Genomic DNA, 15,291 nt, shown 5'->3' with positions numbered 1-15,291 from the left:
CGGCGGCTCGGCACCCGACGGACGGGGAAACTTCAACCCCCGACCGCAGGAGCCATGGACGGCGGCAAGGAGTGGGTGAGGGTGGAGCTGGGGAGGTGAGGGAGGTCCGGTTGGCGGCGATTTGATTTTGGTGAAGGGAGAGGGGCGAATTTGGGCGGCGGATCAAAGGTGCTCGACTCGGCTCTGCTTCTGGATTGGCTCGGCCGGAGGAAGAAGAAAGGGGAAGAATGAGGAGGAGGAAGAGATGAGGCCGGCGACGTGGAAAGGATAAGCTTGCGGAGAACGTCGCCCATGCCCTGCCGGCCAGAGGGCGCGGACTAGGAGCAGGCCCAAGTACAATGCAAGGACACCGCGACAGTGAGGCGGGCGAGCGAGGGCGGCGATGGTGCGGACGTCGGAAGGATGGGCAGGCGGAGCAAGGATGCCGGGTGTCACATTGGCGCGTGCGGGGCCATGTCCCGCTCACTGCGGAAACCAGCGCGTGGCGCTGGCCCAGTTCGCCGGCCGGCCGATTGCCGCCGCGCATCGTGCGGGAGCTAGGACGAGGAACAGGTTAAGGTCAAACCAATTTGACCGAATTTTGATTGAACTTTGAATTTCTTAAACCGGTTTACCAATTTGATGATCATCCTAAACACTAGAGGTGTTACAGCAAGCACATAACTCATCAGTAGCAACTAAAGATGGAAAGAGCTGAAGGCTTCTTCCAGGAGGGCACTTGCTCCATGACTGGACCTTCTTCTTACTAAACAAATCAAATTCAGGCCAAGCACATGCTCGCCTTTGGTTGTAATGTGCCCGTTCACATAGCCGATGTCACTCAAGATTCAAGAAGAAGTAGACCACATAGCCGATGTCACTCAAGAAGAAGTAGACCACATCTAGCTCCTTGGTGGGTGCTTTGGCAGCCCTGGAATTAATTGCTAGGAATGCATGACTCATCAGCCCAGTGACCTGGTTCCTCGGGACGTCGTCAACTCGTCATCGAGGTAGCCACTCATGTAGAGGAACCTGACCATGCCATATCGACACGGGCCACGGCGCTGTGTCCATCTGGCCGGACACGTTTCGTCGGAACGAAATCCACCACACATCATGGTCCTCCGGCTAGTGCCTCCATTGGAATTGCAGATCAGGCGAGAGCAAGTCGCAGGTCAGGATGCTCGAGTAGAGGTCGACCCAGCAAGCCCACCGGCTTTGGAGCGCGAATGCTACGTCCGTCATGAACAGGTGCTGAACCACATCGCTGGAGAGGCACGCATCGTGCGCACCCATTGCTATCCTTTGCCTTCTTTTCGGGAGGGGACCACAGGAACAGAGAGTACTGCCTGGTACGGTGGGGACCATAGCACAAGGGCCAGGATGAAATCGTCGCTCCCTTGGCCGCGACGGACGACGACGGGGCTTCGCTCAACTCGAACGAATCGAACGGAGGCGCCAAGAAGAGGGCGGCGGCGGCGGCGGCGCCGGCGTAGACCAGGTAGGGTACGGACGAAGCGTAACGGTAGCTCTCGGGGCCGGTGGAGAGGACGATGAGGTCCTTGTCGGCACTCCTCACACGGACGGCCTCCGGCCAGCTGATCGGCGATCTCGCGGGGAAAGGCCGGCAGATGGAGGGACAAGGTGATCTCCGGAGGCGGAGGGTCGACAAGCGAGGTTGTCGGTGACGAGTTGACGACCCTGAGTCCCTGACCGTGCGCCCTCGCGTACCCAGTCCGCCAGGCCCTTCGGCTTCTGCTGCTCCTCCTTTCCTTTGCTTCCGCCGCCGCCGGTTTCTTGCAGCCAAAGCGCTCGTTCAACGAAAGACATCGTGCTCCCGCCATTGTTTTCTTCTGCCATCTTCAATTAATCAATGGCTTAACAAAAGACGACATGCGCCCGCCACCACACGTTTTCTCACCGGTGCTGGCGACGAGGCGCACGTCTTCGTTGTCATGACATGGGTATTGGTCCGTCATAGGAATAGCTAAGTGGGTTTAGCATTGGGCCTACGTGTCTTTTCCTTACTAGGCTGAGCCCATGTAACAGCTAATTGTGCTGCGAACGCCAGGATGGCTGGCCATCAACGAATCAATTAACCAAATTACCCCCAACATTATCTTCTTCTTTCCTTCTTCCTGCCCGAGACGGCGCCACCGATCTCCTCCGCCGTGCGTGTCGCCGGCAACCCCTCCAGTTATCTTGTGACTTTCTTAGGATCGTCACGTTCGTCAAGCATGACGCAAGCGGGAGCCATGGTCGGTGGGGCAAGCTAGCAAAGGGAGGGAGAGGAGGAAGGCCGATGTATCCCAAGAGCCAAGAGGAGTCTTTTGCAGGTTCGCCGATCAATCTGATGATGACGCCCAGTACACGTTTCGGGCCATCTTGTGGGCGGTGCGCGACCGAAAATAAAACGAGCTTACAAAATGTTCAGCCCACGAGGCCGTGATCAATTAACTAAGGCCCAAATAGATGGCTCAAAACGTGTACTAGGCAATTTTCTCTGTTGTAGCCAGTTTGAGTTATTTCCGCTAGAAAAAAACCGTTTTAGTTATGACCGCCACCTACCTTTCCCCCTTACGTTTCCCTATTCAGTTTTACCACATTGCACGCTGCTCCTCTCTAGTTCAGTCCACGGGTGCACGAGGTTTTGACAAAAATTCGGTAAAGCTTCTAAACTTTGGCTATATTTATTAAGTTTAAAGGGTTGTTTGGAAACATAGAAACCGTACATGTAGATATACCTTGAAAATTATTTTCACAATCTTGTAATATGTTGACTTTATTACAAATAAATTTGAGTAGAAAGTAGTGGTCAGCTATACTCACTGGGTGTCCAAGGTATCAAGTACTTTGACCAGGGGATGATTTAATATTGGTGTTTTCCGAGAGTGTCGTATATGTACAAGAGAGCATTTAGTTGATGTTTGAAATAGTCTTTCTGATGCATTATTCTATTTTATTTATTTATTAAGCAATGTACTCTGAATCATGATCATGTTCATGACCTTACCTTGAATATCTACCAAGACTGTCCTTTCCCCCTTCATCCCTCGTGCCGGGAGCCTCGTCCCCTCGTACCTACACTTCACCAACCTCAGTCCATGTTCTCCTCAAGACGAATGGCACCTTCAGTGATGTTTTGATAGACATCGATGGCAGCTTCACAACATGGCATCGCCCATGCTTTTGACCGGTTTGTTTCTGGTACCCTACGCTTGACCAGGCTGGTAATTAGCACGCATCCAGTTCCGTTGGAGTACAGTTTTTGAAGTCAATGATTTTTTTTTGGCGCCACTTCTACTTCTTTAAATTCATTTTTTTCCCCAAACATACATCCTGGCCAAAAAACATTTCTCGTAGATGATTCCTCACAAGTCACAGCAGGTGTAAGCGCCATGAATCAGGGTAGTATTGCTGCCATCGCTGCCTTTCCTTACTAGCAACTCTGCCAGAGAATCCGAGTGCATCACAACTCACAAGTTCACAAAATCACAACAACCCCCTCCATAATTGATATTGGTGTGAATGACTGAATCGGCCCATGAGTAAATGTTCCCCGCCGGTAGTTTTTATCAGTAGTCAGTTTCCTCTTGAATCGTTCAACCACTGCTCCTCAAGAGTCATCAAGAAGCTGCCCTAAGAGGAAAAAAAAAAGGAGTCATCGGGAAGCTAATTCATCAATGGAGGGGTTCGACCTGCGAGGCTGCACCGTTGGATCGTCGATTCCGCTTCCAAGGATGCTGGCGTGAACGGTGAACCATCACGCCGGCCCCACCGGTCAAGGCGGCCAGCAAGCATTTTTCAAGCCTACGGACGCGGAGATGATCTAGGTACTTCCAATGACAGCTCGGTCCCACCTGTTGCCAGGGAGCCGCGACGACACCTGGTGGGACGAGTCTTATTTTTTGTCTCGCGTGCAGGCTAATCACCAGCCGTCGGATCGACACCGCCGGATGCCGCGCTGCCGAAGGTGGCCTGGCGAACCCACGAGGGACGTGGGTCCCGCTTCTCGATCAGGAAATGCGCGTATGCACACCCACACGTCTGCATGACACCTGGGCCCTACTCTTCCTGGACCCACCTGTCAACGGGTCCAAGTGCACCACGCTGGAGGCGTGTAGTGACTTGCCCTCTCCGGTGGGCTGGTGGGCCCCACTTCCGGTGGCGAATCGACCCCGTGTTCTCTCTGTTGCGAGCAACGTTCCGCTGCTTTCCTCCTCCGTCCTTATGAACACCACCCCACCACTCCACCAGCGGAGACACGAGAAGAGCAAAACCCTCTTTCTCTCTCTAGCACTCTCTCCCCGTGGCGATCGAGGAATCCAATGGCGCATCCGGCGAGGCCACCAGCGAGGCACCCGCCGAACCCTAGCCTCGCCCCCACCTCCCGGCCGGCGCCGGCGCCGGCGGTGCCCCCGTCTCCGACGACGCCGGCCGCTCGCCGCCCCGAAACGCCACGGAGGGCCGCGCAGGTGATCGGTCCCCTCTCTCCTCTCGGCGCGACCGCACCTCTTTTCCCCACCAAATCGTCCTGGCGATCGCGGTTGCTTTCGGTGGGGTTTTGTTGGGGGGTGAAATGGAGTTGGGGTTTTTTTGAGGTGCTTTGAATTTCTGCGCACCGTGCGGGTTTTGTGTTGCTCGCTCGCTCGTGCTGCCTCTGTATCATGAAGAAAATGAAGAAATCTTTTAATATCTTTTAGGAGGGCGTCCCGTTTGATGCGTGTACGCTTATCTTGCTTTTCGCCATGACCCCGCCTATACTTTGCACAGCATCGCCTGGATTCGAAATGCGGTCATGTCCAGTGTACTAAAGATACCAAGTGTGTTTTGCTGCGAGTGGTTCACCAAATCTGTGCTGGAGTTTGATCTTTTCGATTTGTAATTTCCGTGGATTATTTTCGCTGCCATGGAATTTGCTGGTGCAGTATCGTTTGTCCTACTAGGTACTTTTCACCTCGTCAAAATTAGATTTGATCCTAGTACACAAATATTTCCTCTGAATATGTATGTTATCTTTAATCTTCCATTATGCTTCGGAACACATACACTCTATCCTGTACTTGAAACAGCTTTTCATTTGATTTGCTCTACTTCTCAGGACACACCTTGGGCAACATGTGTTGATGGTTCAAGAAACAGTGCCCCCTCTCAGTACAAACAAGATCCAAGGTATATGTAGGTCCCTTTCTGCTTACTGAAATTCGTGCTTGCATTTTGCACAAGAGATTTGTAAATGAGTTCATTTGGCCCAAAGTAAAATGAGAACTGTGAATGAACCATATTTAGATGTTTGAAGTTCAACATGATTTGTATATGGCAAGATACATAATTGATATCTGGTCTGTGATGTGCTTGGAGATGTTGCTTTGTTAGAATGAGATTTTGATATGAAAGTATTTTTCGGATTAGTTGCATTACACCTACATGTTTCTATTTTTCTTTTTTGCTTCAAAACTCTGGCTGAAACAGATTCCTTCTTTTTCTGGAAGATGTATTGACATGTGGTATACTAGCTTGATCCATCTTTTATGCATTCCAATCTTCTCTAAAACTGGAGGTATTCGTTACACTGTATCACGATATTTGAATTTGGGCATCCTTGCATCATTTAAGCTACGCATACATTGTTTGACAAGGCTCTTGGCAGATTATTAAGACAGTTGTTGGCCTGAATTGTGTAAAAAGACCATGCATTTCTTTGTGCTAAATCTCAATTTTTTATGTTGATTCTAACCATATTGATTTGCTAATTGATAATGATTTTTTATTTTAAATACAGACTTAATCAAATTCGTCATGCTAATGAGGCAACGTCCAGAACCAAGGGAATTGTAGAACCAGACTATTCAGATAAGCTCAAGGTGCCTAGATTTTCTGGTGGTACATATTCAAAGCCTGAGGCAAGAGTGAAGTTGATTCCCGTGGAAGATATTACCTACGCAAAACATAAGAAGCCATACGGTAGAACTGTTGGCTCAGCTGCGTTACAGAAAAGACATTGCAGACGAAGTGTTACACCACCACCAAATTCACGTAAAGTATCTCTTGTGGGATCCAAATCACTCACTCAAAGTCCTAAGACATCAGCATCATCCTATGACTCGTGTTTACCCCGTAAAAGACCTGAGACAGCTGAAACTAGGCACCCATTTGCTAGGGGGCACATAAGTAGCTCTGTCACCCCCCAAATTACTTCTCTGAAGGACCCTGCATCGCCCAGTTGCAAATCTTCACAACCTTTGAGTACTAATTGGAATACTGATGCTACTCCTAGAAATCTAGACAGAATGGATGGTACAAAAGCACTTGCCAGGAGCTCCAGTTCGAGTATTTTGCATTCTCAAGGCCAGAGCAGCCAAAAACTATCAGCAATGGTAAATCCTGTGTCTCCTAGTCCCAAGCAAATGCGTGCTCCGCATCCAAGTGGGGATCCTGTGTGTACGAAGGCAGGACCTTCTTCTAAGAGTTTGTGCACACCAGAGAGTGGAAAGTTGTGTAGTAGAAACATTAATTTGACCACAAGAAGTGCTGCAGCTCCTGGATTGCAAGCTCCTATTGTGGAGCCTGCATTGCTAAGCCCAACATCTGTGCTTAGTGAAAGGCCCATTGAAGTTTATCCTGATACAAGAACTGCTGCTCCTGTTGTGCAAGAACCAAGTGTAAAGCCTGTATTGCCGAGCACAATACCTGTGCACAATGAATCTTCCACGGAGGTATATTCTATTACTAGATCAAGCCCACATCCTTGCACTGTTTTTTAATTAAAAACTCAACCTGGTCATGCTGCAGTGCGACAATATTCCTCCAATACACAGCCCTCAATCCATAGCTTCTGCGCAACACGGTGCATTGTTGCAAGAAAGAAACTCAGGGGCATCAATTAACTGTAGCAGATCTTCAGGTACATCAAGGATCCTAATAAGTGATAGCAACTCCGAAAAAATCTCGATATGCATACTACTGTAACTCACTTGATCATTTCGAACATTTTACCTTGTTGATGAATTTCTTTCTAAGCTGTCGTTGGATAAGGCAAAACATATTGTTGCCATATCAGCCAGTTGTTAACACTTTAACTAAGGCTGCAACATAAGATTGATGAGTGTTGTTATAACAGTGCTAATTTGACTGTTTTTGTTCAGTGGCTGCAACATCAGATTGATGAGTGTTGTTATAATAGTGCTGATTTGACTGTTTTTGTTCAATTGTTTTCCTTCAAATTAGTGTTTTGTGCCTTAAATATACCTGTGTGTGTTAGATTGTATACTTTTTATGCTTCGCTTAAGTACCTTTGCTACAATTCTTAGTTTCCTCCTTTTGTTTGGTAACTCATTTTAGTTTCTCCTTCTGCCTTTATGAAATCAGCTTGATTGCTTTTTCCTTCGTTATTAAAAGAAAAAAGAAGACTGCACAGAACAGAAAGACATTTTGTCATTTAAGTTCAGTGCATATATTATCATGGACAGGAGTACATTGAATTAATTTGTTTTTCCTGTTCCTAAATTTTCTTTTACAGCATTTTGTCATAACATTGGTACTCCGGAAACAGGTACACCAGTAATTTTACATACGAAGCTGCACAAGAAGCATGATCAACCAGAAGCCCTCTGGAAGTAAGCAGTAGGCTTCTTGTGCGTTTCTTTCTTTGTATGCGTGCATGTATGGATGGAATCACTCTTATTTTTGGGATGTTAATAAAGGATTTTTCTCAGCTTCCTCCTGAGGATAGGCAGATTTTGTTTCTCTACCACAGTAATTTGCCCATTTTGGCCCTGCATATTGTTCCCACCATATTGAATAGAAGTTGATTTGGTCTCTATGCAAATTCCACAGAGATAGCAGAAGAATATGTTCCCAAAATTGATATGCCAATGATATGAACTGCTCATACTCTTCAACGAGAACAGTAGACTGCTATAAACCATGAACCTCGTTTTTTACTAGGTGACGGAGCTAATTCTTAGCACAGCAATTGTGTACATCATAATAATCATCTATGCAATAAGAAAACATAATGTTCAAGCAATACAATGATGCCTTCTTATGTAATATGGAAGTGCCCACTTTTCTCTCTAATAATGCTATGTTGTGTAGTATGTAATAGTTTTGCTATTTTAGTATCCATGTAGTTCAGTTAACCACTAACATTAGGCTTCCATTTTTCTTGTAGGGGTAACTTTCATGTTACTGGAGAACTGATACATACTTGTGATGGACTTGAAGCCCATTTCCCTTTGGAAGTCTGTGTCAGAGTTTATGAAGCTTCAAAGAACATGCCTGAAATTTTAAACCTGGAGGCTATACCTCTTTCCCAGCTGTGGCCAAAACAATTCAAGATGGAACCCCCGGACGGGGGGGATATTGGACTATGGTTTGTGAGCAGTCATGAAAGGTAAGTTTATACTCTAATAGGGTCTCTGCACCTGTGCACTTAACCATGCACGTAAGTTCTACTGATTAGATTAAGAGTTATTTATTACAGGCCTCACAGGAGTTTCGATCATCTTCTTGAAAAAGTTGCTTCACATACTGGTCTCTTGACCAAAGTTGGTGATACTGAATTGGCAATATTTTCATCGTTGTTGCTGTCACCAAACTATCAGAGTACGTTTGCATATTCTTGCAAAGTTTTGTTCCTATTACTCATCCTTTTACTGTTCTAACGAGAATAATCTCTCAGCCACCTAACAAAAAAGAAAAGAACTGTCTTACAAATTTCACATGATTGACAGACTGTTTTTTTTGCAAGCTGATATTGTCTTTTGCCCATCTTTTATTTGGTAGTACTCAGTTGATAGGTTTGTTGCTAGCGTTGGCTTGCGCAATCAGATAGGTTTGAGCACACTGAGTTTGCATGGGCATGATTGAAAAAAAAATAGAGAATTTCTAACATCTTTGAAGTGCAAATACAAGTTTCTTATCTAACTTCTGAACTATTATTATTATTATGGTTACAGGAAAAAATGGTGAATTATATTTTTGGGGTGTTTTTGGGAAGCGTATCAGGAAGAAGCGGTGCCAACCCAGCAATCATATAAAAAATGTGAAGATCAGCAATCCCAGTCAGTCAAATGAAGACTCTTGTAACAAATATGAGGAGGTAGGCGCAAGATTGAATGTCACAAAAGGCAAAGGGACAGAGAATAATGAATCTGATATTGGCATAACATTGGGTGCAAGAGGCAATCCAACAGATGTCACAGAAAACAAAGAGAGAGGGAGGGACAATTATGAGGGTATTGCCAAGTTATTGGATTTGACAGGGGGCAAGGAGACTGCTAGAGTCAATGACTGCATGGCAGTGGTCGGAACTCCTGATTCAAACCCTGCATCCAGTTGTTCAGCTCCTGCTGCTTCTCTTCTTAACGGATGTTGCAGTCATGACTCTGCAAACAAGAGCACTTTTAGCTTAGAAGGTTACTATTACACGGTTGCTAGTATTTTTTGTCGATGTTCATTTTTTATTAATCTTCTGACTTAGCACTTTTTACAGATTCCGCATGCCAGCCTGCTTACAGATCTTCAGCTAGCTCAGACTTGATGCTGGACATACCCCCTGGATTTTCTCTTGATGTACCTCCTGGCTTCACGAAAGCTCACTGTCGGCTTCCGATCGAAGCTGCTGCTGTGTCTGGTGCCATTGCACCTCCCAGTCTGATATTGGACACTCCTCCAGGATTTCCTACAGATATTCCTCCTGGCTTTACTGAAGCTCATCGCCGACTACCTGCTGGACCAGCAACTCGTGCTTGTACCCCTGGCACTGAAAAGAAGCCCCTCATTAGGATCTCTCTAAATGTTACAAGGCCTGTTAAAATGGAAGTTCCACCTGGATTTACTGCACTTCATGAAGTGAAAAAAGAGCCTGTGTTGCCTGCTGCTGATAAGGCCACAGAGAAACAAACACTATATTCTTTTGCATCTGCTGCATGTTCAATGGAAAAAGCTGGGAAAGAAGATGAAATGGAAATCATGGACAATGAGGTACAAGCATCTCCTGTGCTTTCACTAAATAGCCTGTACTTCAGTCCTTTTTCTTTCTCGAATGCTTAAAATACCGTGTGTTTTGCTAATAGCCTGTAGTCCGGTCCCTTTTCTTTCTCGAATGCTTAAAATACTGTGTGTTTTGCTAATAGGCCTGTAGTCTGGTCCTTTTTCTTTCTCGAATGCTTAAAATACTGTGTGCTTTGCTAATAGTCTGTAGTCCGGTCCTTTTTCTTTCTCAAATGCTTAAAATATTATGCGCTTTGCTGATACTCTGTACTCCAGTCTCTAGCAGTAATGGCATGCTTTGTTGCCAGTGTATTAAGTGGCTGGATTTTGCTGCATCAGTTTACATTCATAGCTGACATGATTTCTTGAAGCATCTGTGATGGTCATGATAGTATCTGTGCCTTTTTGTACACGCGGAAAAGGCTATGCTAGGTTGCAATGGTGCTTTTGTCATTTTTCTGTTCTTACATGAGACTTTCCTTTCGTATGTACAGGTAAAAGTTGAACACGATGATAACTCAGAGGAGCGAGAGGTTCCAAAGATTAGGCGGCTTTCAGATCTGTACCGTGGGCCTTCGGACATAACTGAATTCCCCGAGCATGCATTCTTGCCTGACAAGTTTCAGGAGCAGGCCCCTGATAAACAGATGCATCAGAGAAAGAGAGGCAGGCGAGCATCACCAGAACCTTCTCCAGCAGATATCACCACTGGAAGGCCGAATGTGAATGGTCGAATTGCCTTGAATGACAGCGCAGGTCAAGGGAATGGTAAGGTGAGATGCGTCTGCGCATCCTCTGAAGGTCGTGCGGCTCTGCCTACCAGAGCATCAGGTGATCATCTGGATAGCAAGAGCATTTCCTGTAGGTGCGTTGTATGCAGCGAAGAGTTCCCATCACAGTGATTTGTAGGACTGCATCAATAAATGATGCTAGACTGAGTGACCCGGTACTAAGCAAATACACTCTTTGGATATTTCCTGTAAGGCTGTACCTAATGTGAATCATTAAACGTACCATGCTGAGCTTGAGCATACAGGCCAGCACCTGGTAGTGAAGACCTTGCTACATTGTCGATAGGGAAAACAAGATTTGCTGGTCTTAGTGAAACTCATGCGTCTGTCTTTTGTCATGTATTCATGTTACCGCGGTCTCACCCAAGTTAGATTTGGACGATAAGCCCGTAGGGCTTCGTTCCTCCTACTTGAGCTTTTCATCCAGCGTGCCGTGAAGCCAGCGTGCCCTCCAAACAATTGAATGCGACAGAAGGCGCTCTGTTGAGTAACCCTTCGCCTGCAGCTGTAACAAGAAAAGGGGGAAAATATTTCTTTGCTGGAAAACAACGTGCAAGAGATCAAAAAAATGCTAACAGAACACGAGCATCTAGGATGCACAATGCTTACCTTGGAGATAAAAGTGGTATACTTCTCGTCCATCCATCGACTAGCCTCTGCATGCTGAGATTTGACGTTCCACGCCGAACTTGCTAGCATGAGTCCATGTATGAAGGACTTCAAAACATCAGCTGGTGCTGCCTGCTTGTGGATGAAAATGTGAACACTGCCTTCCTTATCCAGCAAAAGGTAGTTGGCTGGACATTCAGATGGCAAAAGGAAAAGACAGCAAAACTCAATACCGCTAACGATAACCGAGACATGAACTTAGCAGTCAAAAGGAAAGACCTGAACTTACTGTTTTCATAGTGGGATCCTGTTTTTGCAATCTCCAACCTACCAAATGTGACAAACAGTGTGAGAATATATTCCTGATCCCCAAATATTGTCAATTGACAAACATATAAGCTCTCAGAACTTAGAACTTAGAACTTACATGTCAGTATGTGTAAGCATAGAGGCTTTAGCACCTAAGTGCACACGCTCATGTGGCAGTTTAATTCTAATTAATTTCCTCCAGCTTGACCAAAAAGGAAGAATATGTTCCTTCTGAGAAACCTCCTGCGGTGCAAGAACTAGGAAAAGGGGAAAACTAGAAAATTTGGTAAAATTGTGGAGCATCTTGTGTGGTTATTATTCTAATACATTGGCACAAAATTGAGATCATTCAACAATCATACATGCTAGATAAGTCTAACCCATAGCAGTGGTGACTAGTCACTCACCTTCGCCACATTCCTTGAAGTGCTGTAGTAGGATGGAAGTTCTCTCATCGTTTAGCGTAGTGAGTGAAAGTGACTTGACTGCCTTATAATTTGCTGGATTGTCACAAATAGAACAAGTGGATGTTTGTGTAAAGAGATGCTTTCATATGCTAAGGAAGAAGAAACTTAACACTAAAAGATGGCATAGAACAAGTATAAAACCATGTGATGAAGATTTGTTTTGGATATGGAGTTCAAAATTTTAATGAAACCACAACCCAACAGAAATGATTAGGACTGGTGGTCTAGGTCCAGACTACAACTTGCCAAATTCAAACTAGTAGCTCAGTCAAATTTCTTGCATATTATTTTCAATTAAAAATTCATGCACTCCGGTTTTGCTGCATTTTCTAATGTCACGTTCCTGTCATTAGTGTGTAAGGAAAGTTTTAGATTTAAAAATTACATACTTCGTTACCAAATAGGTTACGACTTCATCACTATTAGAAGCCAAACAAACAGATAAGAAATAGGGAAAGTTTAGAAGCTGTTTGGGTTTAAAACAGAAGGAACAACGAAAGAACACTCACCATACATGTGGAACATTGTGAGAGAAAGGAATGACGCCCATACACTGAAAGCATGACCTCTGGTTATGTGAGCCAGCAGCATTCCCAATCCCATCCCTACCATTGTAGCAAGTGTCTCCTGACTGCCCTCCTGAAAAGTTGAATATGCTTCTGCTGCTACATATTAGAAATATTTGATACCAAAATGGAATATACAGATCTATGAACGATAACCAACGCTACCTTCGCAGAAATATCAGCTGCATTTTTTGCAAGTGCAAAATGCTGTGTTAATGCTGCTCTAGTTGCTCCACTAGCAACACCAGCTAGGACACAGAAACAATAAATTAGCCCAAAAAAATCCTCTCAGAAAGTTCCTCTTAATAAGTTCTGAAGTTCAATGTGTAAATTAACTTACTGAATGACCTAGATAGGCTGCCTAAGCACATTATAACTATCAATGATGAAGGAAACAAAGGGCTTAAGAGGTCCATCAACATTCCTGCACAAAAAGCAAGAAGAATGTAAATGACCTTTTGACACTAGGAATTCTCCTCATAATCCAGATTATATATGTAAGCTGAATTTTCAAGAAATTAATACACTACACTATTTTTTTCCTCGAACACGCAGGAGAGCTGCATATCATTGTATTAATAGGAGAAGAGAGAGTCATACAGAGACCCCACACACACGCCACACACGCCACACACACACACACACACTGCAACTAACTGAACTCAAACGCCTGTTACTAAACAAAGACGACCACACCAAACAGAGGCTGGAGAGAAAAATCAGCCAACCCCCCTGGCAATACACTACACTATTAGGAAGAGAGAATAATCTAACTTTGCGTGAATATAATAATTTTTGTGTCATGGAGGAAAGCAGAGAAGGGAGATAAAGGGGACACTAAGTAACTGACTTTAGTGATTTCAACTGAACATTACCAAGGTCATTCATAAAGTCTGCAACTAGACGCCACATTTTTGCATTGCTATCAAGATTAGATCCCTGATGGAAAAGAAAGCACAGAAAATGAATGTAGACAATGACACGCTGGCCACACAAAATATTAACAGAAACCACTATTCACAAGAATGCCTTGAAAGGCAGCAACATATGACCAAAGTTTCAATAGTGAGAGTACCTGATAAAAGGTGAACAATATCCCTCCAAGCATTCCTGTCAAATCCCTCAGAAACCACTGCCAAAATTGAATACGATAGGAAAGTGAGGAAACAAATTCAAAGTTACAACATTAGCCCAAGTGCCTAAGAAAAGGAGGGGAATTTTGGCAAAGGGAAAAAAAATTAAGTAACCCACAGCTTGTGACAATGAAGAAAGAAGTGGCAATATTCTTAAGGTACACGCATAATTCTTTGGAAGGTTGTTCCAATCAAAATGGCAACACATACAACTGATCCTTATCATGTTGCATATCATTTTAAGGAAAAACAAATAAAAAAGGGGAGTTATTATGTGTTCAATAAACTAGTCCTGTCTGTCCTACCATCAAATAAGCATTCGTAGACTGAATGTTTAATCAAATGGAGTCACCTGAAAAGTAGCACCTATGACAGTAGCAGATTGTTCTCCCACTCCGATCGCACCTAAAAGAGCCTGGTGCAGTTCATTCCAGACGACAGCATATTAGAAACGCACAAACCAAACAAAACACATTTGGATACAGAGTGCATCATGAGATTGTAAAGGCAGAACAGAACCGAAAAGCTTACTTGTGTAGACAACATTGCACGGATGTATGTGGAGAGCCCCTAGAGCAACAACTCAGGTGAGAACCAAGCTCAAGGTAGCATTACTTTTTACCATAAGCATGATGGATAGTTGGATACAGCAGCTTGGTTTCAGAAAGAGCTCAAGTCGTGCAGGTAAACTTACTTGCAATGTATCCCACATCTGGAAAGGGACGTAATCCGGAGTCACGCTCCCAGGAAAGCCCTGGCAATACAAAGGCTCGCTCATCAGTCATAGTGATCAGTCCACAACAAATTAACAGAGAAGAGCCCCGAGTCCGAGCAGCGAAGTTCATTCTAGCAGATACAATTGGAAGACACGAAGCGGGGCTTGTGAGGCCTTCATTCACCTCGGGCACGAAGGCGCCTAGCATGCGGCCGCCGATCCGCCCCCACCGGCTGCCGAACCTGCGGTCACCAAGCCGGCAGCGCAAGCGCGCGGTCACGTCAGACGACTTGACCACGGGATCGAAACTCGAAACGAAGCAGAGGGACGGAGAGGGGGCACCACCTGTGGGAGGTGAGAGAGGAGGCGGAGGCGGTGAGGACGGCGGTGCGGGAGAGCGCGGAGGCGGACGAGCCGCTCCACTCCTCGACCGTCAACCACCCCGCCGCGGCCTCGCCCTGCGGGTGCGACGCGTCCATTTTTTTTCCTCCCGTGTTCCGCTACCGGCGCCGAGAGCCCGGGATCGCTGGCTGGATCGGGAATTCGGGCGGGTAGGTTGCCTGCCTCCCGTCGAAGAGTGGAGTTGAGTTGACTTGGCACTGGTAGAAGTCGGAGTGGGTCGTGCAGCTCGGCCTCGGTCGGTTGATGATCTCAACCCATAATAAGGGCACATTCTCATACAGGTCTGATTTGTGCCCATTTCGACAATTCGCACATAATACGTTT

At 45.5% G+C, this 15,291-nt stretch overlaps 2 protein-coding genes across 3 annotated transcripts; one reads left to right on the top strand and one right to left on the bottom strand.

The window, feature by feature from the left end:
* Window positions 1-4,201: 4,201 nt before the first annotated feature.
* Window positions 4,202-11,082, top strand: LOC117837089 (uncharacterized). 2 transcript variants are annotated; one of them, XM_034716669.2, is made up of 10 exons: window positions 4,202-4,454; window positions 5,081-5,151; window positions 5,762-6,695; window positions 6,772-6,883; window positions 7,532-7,595; window positions 8,153-8,374; window positions 8,465-8,586; window positions 8,940-9,398; window positions 9,476-9,966; window positions 10,470-11,082. In XM_034716669.2, exons 1-10 carry the CDS (start codon window positions 4,308-4,310, stop codon window positions 10,875-10,877), a joined length of 3,030 nt encoding a protein of 1,009 aa, XP_034572560.1. In that variant the 5' UTR covers window positions 4,202-4,307; the 3' UTR covers window positions 10,878-11,082. The 2 variants fall into 2 exon arrangements, with proteins under 2 accessions (XP_034572560.1, XP_034572559.1); XM_034716668.2 differs by having other exon boundaries at window positions 7,499-7,595.
* Window positions 10,926-15,195, bottom strand: LOC117837090 (protein root UVB sensitive 3). The gene is made up of 15 exons (XM_034716670.2): window positions 14,911-15,195; window positions 14,750-14,807; window positions 14,545-14,604; window positions 14,382-14,420; window positions 14,203-14,265; window positions 13,793-13,849; window positions 13,593-13,656; window positions 13,058-13,141; window positions 12,883-12,965; window positions 12,661-12,790; window positions 12,092-12,184; window positions 11,803-11,941; window positions 11,665-11,702; window positions 11,376-11,563; window positions 10,926-11,271 (listed from the first exon to the last, which is right to left on the bottom strand). Exons 1-15 carry the CDS (start codon window positions 15,042-15,044, stop codon window positions 11,173-11,175), a joined length of 1,329 nt encoding a protein of 442 aa, XP_034572561.1. The 5' UTR covers window positions 15,045-15,195; the 3' UTR covers window positions 10,926-11,172.
* Window positions 15,196-15,291: the final 96 nt, after the last annotated feature.

Source organism: Setaria viridis, chromosome 9 (assembly GCF_005286985.2).
Source record: "Setaria viridis chromosome 9, Setaria_viridis_v4.0, whole genome shotgun sequence".
Lineage (NCBI taxonomy): Eukaryota > Viridiplantae > Streptophyta > Magnoliopsida > Poales > Poaceae > Setaria > Setaria viridis.
Note: the sequence above shows the minus strand (reverse complement) of the source record. Positions and strands in the feature narration are given on the sequence as shown.

Coding starts and splice junctions, on each gene's coding strand:
- LOC117837089 (XM_034716668.2), top strand. CDS start 4,308: ATGGCGCATCCGGCGAGGCCACCAGCGAGGCACCCGCCGAACCCTAGC. Junction 4,455..5,080: donor CGCCACGGAGGGCCGCGCAG/GTGATCGGTCCC, acceptor TCTACTTCTCAG/GACACACCTTGGGCAACATG. Junction 8,375..8,464: donor TTTGTGAGCAGTCATGAAAG/GTAAGTTTATAC, acceptor TATTTATTACAG/GCCTCACAGGAGTTTCGATC.
- LOC117837090 (XM_034716670.2), bottom strand. CDS start 15,044: ATGGACGCGTCGCACCCGCAGGGCGAGGCCGCGGCGGGGTGGTTGACG. Junction 14,266..14,381: donor GTGCAATGTTGTCTACACAA/GTAAGCTTTTCG, acceptor GAACTGCACCAG/GCTCTTTTAGGTGCGATCGG. Junction 11,272..11,375: donor ATACCACTTTTATCTCCAAG/GTAAGCATTGTG, acceptor TTCTTGTTACAG/CTGCAGGCGAAGGGTTACTC.